We start from the raw sequence: 6,232 nt of genomic DNA, 5'->3' as shown, positions 1-6,232 counted from the left end.
ACACAATTGGTTCTATATTATGAATCAAATACAAGTTCCATTTTCCCACCTTCACAGTGCATAACTCAGAAAAGAATTTCAAATAATATTTTCTTCTTTGGCTCCTGGAAATGGAAATCACCTGTGTCAGTAATGAATATTTGCTACTAATTTGAACACTCTAGATTCTTCTTTATCTTCCAAGTCAACGTGTGTGTGTACAATACACTATTGGTTATTTTGAAACACGTATTAGGAAATTTGTTTAATAATGTGTGGATCTCACAGATATCCATCTTCAAAATACAAACCAGGTGGGCTGAGGAATTCGCTCAATCGTATAGTGCTTGCTTGGCACATATAAACTCTGAGATGTAAAGGGAAGCAATGTTTTATAAACACCAACATTCTGTTTGGATAGAAGAAATGTCACAAAAATAAGCCAATATAGGTATAGTCATGTGGTTCTTGGCAAAAAAGGAAACATATGTTGTAGAGAAGACAAAGGTCTTTGCATAAAATATTAAGAAAACCAGATATTTACATGTAGAAGACTATAAGAAGATTTCCCTTTTTATTCTTTGGTAAAATTTTTAAGTAGTTGTGCCAAGGATTTACCATTTAACAAAGAAGTTTATGAATAGTATATATCTTGATATTAATGGATTCTCTTCCATCTCTTCCTCACCTACCCCTTCTCTTACTTTTCTTAATTTGTAGGATTCATGTTGGATTCTTGTGTGCATTCTCCCATTTCTCCTGTTCACTTGTCTTCCTCTTTCCCCTTGACCCCACCTCACTGCTTTCAATACCCAATTCTTTGTGTTTGATTTTGCTCAAATTTGACTTTGCCTTTCTAAGGATGTGCGCCATTTGCTCCTTGAATCTATCATATTTTACTGAACACATTTGAATACACTTGTATACCACACAACTTATTACTTAGAAGTTTGTACGCTAAATCTAGCTTCTACATATAATGAAAAGCATGTATCTTTAAAAGCAGATTGTTCTATCTTATCCTAAACAAACCAAATCCTGGAAGCTGAAAGGTCTTAACTAAAGATATTAAAATATAGAACCACTAGAAGAAAACAAGATAAACACTTAAAAGTATTGACATAGGTCATTAATTCTTAAATGAAAAAGCACAGTTTTGCCAAAAATAGAGGCAAGAACTGACAAATGGGACTACAGAAACTGAAAAGCTGCTGCAGAACAAAATGATGATGATGATGATAAAAACATAACTAGTATAATGAGACATAATTTTTGGTTGATATTCATCTCACAATTCTTTCACTCAAAAAAATTAAAGAAAAAACAAATTACACAGTCAATAAATGGGCAATAGAACTGAACCTATGTTTGTCAAGTGAAGATATGCCAATGTCCAATAAATAGACACTAAAAGGATATTGATAAAGAACATCACCATGTCTGTTTGAATCAATCAGAACATAAATAGCAGTAAATCAGTTCTTCAGTATTACAAACAGCAAATATATGTCTACAGTCTGCATGCATCATGCTATACTTTGCAGGAGACAGAAGGCTTGACATTGGAACCTTTTCCATAGATAATTACACCCCCTTTCTAGGATTTAGCTGTGTAAATTAAATCTCTAGCACAAAGAATAAGCATTCCATCTGACAAATGCACTTTTTGTGTGCCTGCATTAGGGCTGGAATTCAGGGCTTGTGTGTTGTCCCTGAGCTATTTTGCTCAATGCTGGCACTCTACCACTTGAACGATAGCTCCACTTCTGGTGGCTTTTTGGTGAACAATTGGAGATAAGAGTCTTACAGAACTTTCCTGCCTGGCCTAGCTTCCAACTGTGATCCTCACATCTCCATCTTCTAAATAGCAATGATTACAGGTAAGAACCACCAGTGCCTGAGGACTAAATGCACTTCTGACTTATTCTCCCTTAACTTTTTCACTCAAGGCTAGCACTCTACTACTTGAGCCACAGCTCTCCTTCCTGATTTTTTGGTTGTTAATTGGAGATAAGAGTCTCATGGACTTCCCTGTTCAGGCTGGTTTTGAACTGTAAACCTCAATTCTCAGCGCCCTGTGAACTAGAATTGCAGAAGTGAGCGACCAGTGAGTGCTCTGGGCTACCCCTGATTTGTAATATACATATTCTTAGTTATAAGCATTCCTCTTTACACTAATATTCCTGTATTACAGATGTTCTGATAAACTATTTATTTATTTATCATTTTAAGTAGTTGTATAAAGGGGATGCAATTCAACACATCAGTTTATGAATACAATGCATCTTGATCAATGTCACCCTTTCCATCCTTCTCCTCCATCTCACCCCAAGCCACACATACCTGCAAGTTATCTAGTTTCATTTCTCTGTGTGTACATGGAGTATTGGAATTGTATTCACTTATACTTCCTTTCTGCCTTTGTCTTCTCCACCTCCCCTGAAACTCTATCACTCTAGTAACACTTTATACAAAATAGCAAAATCAGTCCTAAGATTAAAACAGAATCACAGAAGACCACATATGATCACATCTGTCCTAGGCAAAAATGAGCATTTCTAAAAGTATCACAATACCTGACTTCAAGTTAGACAACAGAATTGTGGTGACAACAGAACTGTGGTGACAACAGAACTGTGGTGACAAATTAGCACTATATTATCACAAAACCAGACAGGTACACCAATATGATGATGGGATGGGATGGAAATGAATGGAAGAAAATAGCCTAGAAATAAACCCACCCAGCTATAGCTAATGATGGCAATGGTGCCCCAAACCTACATCAGAATAACACCATCACAGGCACAAAATTCTAATGTAATACAAGAAGCATGAAATAAACAAAGATGTTAAGCCATTTGCCTTTAAATTGCTCCAAATTTCATTACATATATTGTGAGATCTGTCCTCAGGCGTGCAGGTTGGAGTGGACTCTGGGTATTGAAGTTCATTCTTGGTGGAGTTGATTGATTTGGCTTAAGATTGAGGAGCTTATCCTAGCCTGCTTTGGATATCTTCTCAGAGATCCAAGACTGCAAATTGAGAACTCAAGTGTAGCACTTCTCAAAGGACAGATGGATGTGTGCTCAAGTTGTGCATATGTGTCACAAGACCAAGAAACCCCAAAATTGTGGGTCATGCTGAATTACAGGGAAGTGTGGTTAAACAGTGAGATCCTATTAAGGCTTTTATGATTGACAATAGGGCTCATGCCTATAATCCTAGCTACTCAGAAGGCTTTGTTCTTAGGAGCATGGTTCAAAATGAGTGTGGGCAGAAAGGCTCATGAGACTTTTATCTCTAATTAACCAAAAGCTGAAAGTGGAGCTATGACTCAAGTAGTAGACTGCTAGCCTTAAGCAAAAATGTTAGGAAAAGTATCCAGACCCTGGGTTCAAGCCTAAGGGCCAATACCCCTGTTTTCACTGTATTTGATGTTGCTATAATTTGTGGAGGGGAAGGGAAAAAAAAACAAATTGTTTAGATAGGTATACAGGTGGACCCATTGCAACAATGAGAGGTACAAGATGTTATGTTGAAAAACAAACTTTACAACTTTGGTGGTGGGGGAGGGGAATGGGAGGGCAGGGATGGTAAGGGGAAACAAAGGAGGAGACAACAATGCTTGATAAGAAATGTATTCATTAGTCTTTGTAATTGTAACTCCTTTGTAAAGTATTTTCACAATAAAAAACATAAAAAAATTAAAGAGTGCTGAGTGTGATACAGTGAATCTGTCATCCTATCTCTGCAAGAGGCAAAGGGAGGAGGATCATCATTCAAGACCCATCCTAGTAAATAGCAAGAACTTATCTTAAACAAGAAAAAACAGGGTTCCAATTTTAAGTACTTGGTATTTTAGACATTCTTGATGCACAAACCCAAAAACATGACCCAAGTTATTAAGCTGTCATACTCACCAGCTTCTTAAGTGCTCTCTTGATGTCCCTGTTCCTTAAACTGTAAACAAAGGGGTTCAGCATGGGGGTGACCATGGTGTACATCACCGAGGCCACCATTACTTTCCTGTTGGCATCAGAAATAATCGAACTGCAATATGCCCCAATGGCTGTTCCATAAAACAAGCACACAACTGAGAGGTGAGAGCCGCAGGTGGAGAAGGCTTTGTATTTTCCGCTGGCTGATGGAATTCCAAGAATAGAGGAAACAATGCGAGCATAAGAGTACAGTATCCCGGAGACTGGAAGCCCACCAAAGACTATAGCAAAGAGAAAGATGAAGATGTTCTTAGTGGAAGTATAATCACAGGAAAGCTTAAGGAGTTGAGGAGTGTTACAGAAGAAACTAGGAATTTCTACATCTGTACAGAAGTTAAATTGTGACACCATCAAGCATTGAGCCAAGGAATCCAAAAGGCCAATGAACAATAACAGCAGCAACAAGGAGACACAGAGGCGAGGGTTCATGATAAGTGTGTAGTGGAGAGGGTGACAGATCGCCACCAAGCGGTCATAGGCCATCACTGCCAAGAGCAGACTGTCCAAGCATCCAAACCAAATAAAAAGGGCCACCTGTGTTAGGCAGCCAGCATAGCTGATGGATTTGAGGTGTGTCCAGAGGTTTGTCAGCATCTTGGGAATGGTGCTGCTGCTGAAGCCAATGTCAGCCAAGGAGAGGATGGAGAGGAAGAAGTACATGGGGGTGTGGAGGTGGGGATCAAACCGGATGGCCAGGATGATGATCAGATTTCCAAGCACGGTGATCAAGTACATGGACAGGAACAGACCAAAGAGGACAGACTGTAGTTCTGGATCATCTGTCAGTCCCAGGAAGAGAATTTCCAAGACCCTTGTTAAGTTTTTTGTCTCCATGTAGCTAGGACACCTTTTGAAAAAAAAGGATAGATTAGTGGAATCAATAAAGAAATATACATACCACCAGCTATTTATCTGTATTTTACATTCATGCAACTTAGAAAAAAAAGTCTCATTGGACTTGTGTATTGAAATGATCAGAATGAAGCCTAATTGTTCCTTCTGGATGTTCATGTGGAGAGGCAGCTGCATCTGTGGGTTGATTTTGTGGACTCTTTCAGAATAAAAGTATAGTTCAGAGGTATACAGTTTGTCTGGTATTCCTGAGACCCTGGGCAAACCTCTAGTACTACATGGAAGAAAGGACAAGAAGAAGGGACAAAGAAGGAACAAAGAAAGGGAAGAAAGGAAGAAATGGAAAGAAGGCAAAAGGGAATGGAAGGTAGAAGGGAGGAAAGAGGAAGAAAAGGAAGGAATCGAAGGAGAGAAATAGGAAGAAAAGAAGAGAGGGAAAGAGAGGAAAAGGGATGAAAAGAAGGCAGAAGGAAGGAACATAAAATAGGTGGCAAGGAGAAAGGGAAGGAATGAATGGAAAGGAAGAAAGAGTGAAGGAAGGAAGTAGGAAAGGAGGAAGGAAAGTAAGAAAGGAGAGGAGAAAGAGAAACAAAGGAAGTCTAGAGGGATAGAAGGAATAAGGGAGGGAGGAAAGGAAAAGAAGGTGGAAGGAAAAATCAAAGAGGGAGGGAAGCAAGGAGGAGGGAAGGAAAGCAAGAAAGGAAGGAATGGAAAAAGAGGAAGTAGGAAGGAAGAAAGGAGGGAGGGAAAATGGTGGAAGGGTAAAAAAGAAAGAAAAGGGAGAGAGAGAAAGAGGAAGGAAAGAATGAAGGAAGAGTATCTCCCACATATGTGAGAAGATACAATGAACAGGGAATATCAGGATCTCAAATGCTTAGTGCAAAGGACTATATATAATGAGGCATATTAACACAAACTCCAATATTTGGAAAAAAGAGGCTCTAATTAGACCCTGTATACAGTTTGTTCATTTTCTTTATTGTTGTTTTTCCATGGCTTCCCTCATTTGCAATAATTAATATATGTCTAGAATAATTTTATCAGATGATCAGAAAAGCTCAAAAGCTATGTACATAAGACCATATAAGATGATGCTAAGCAAAATGAACCCCAAGATATGGACACAAGCGGTTCTTATTTGTTGTTATTTTTAATGTACTATGTGATTGTTTTGTTTCCTTTGTATGTTCTTCCCCCTATGGTATATCTTCTGTTGGCACTGTACTTGATAATTGTACCCTGCAACTTGATATACATTTCTCCAATTTGGGGAGGGGAAGGGGAAAAACAAAATGCTGAAACAAGGACACAGGATGACCCATTGCAATATGGATACCTACAAGACACTATGTCAGAAATGAGCTTTAGAGCTGGGAAGGTGGTTCAGTGGTAGAGTGCTT

The 6,232-nt window shown here is 38.7% G+C and overlaps 1 protein-coding gene across 1 annotated transcript; it reads right to left on the bottom strand.

Moving 5' to 3' along the window:
• Positions 1–702: 702 nt before the first annotated feature.
• LOC106000709 (olfactory receptor 7D4-like) lies at positions 703–4,814 on the bottom strand. The gene is made up of 2 exons (XM_013035993.1): positions 3,907–4,814; positions 703–865 (listed from the first exon to the last, which is right to left on the bottom strand). Exons 1-2 carry the CDS (start codon positions 4,812–4,814, stop codon positions 703–705), a joined length of 1,071 nt encoding a protein of 356 aa, XP_012891447.1.
• Between the last annotated feature and the right edge of the window lie 1,418 nt (positions 4,815–6,232).

The sequence above is a fragment of the Dipodomys ordii genome, unplaced genomic scaffold (genome assembly GCF_000151885.1).
Source record: "Dipodomys ordii isolate 6190 unplaced genomic scaffold, Dord_2.0 Scaffold235, whole genome shotgun sequence".
Taxonomy (NCBI): domain Eukaryota; kingdom Metazoa; phylum Chordata; class Mammalia; order Rodentia; family Heteromyidae; genus Dipodomys; species Dipodomys ordii.
Note: the sequence above shows the minus strand (reverse complement) of the source record. Positions and strands in the feature narration are given on the sequence as shown.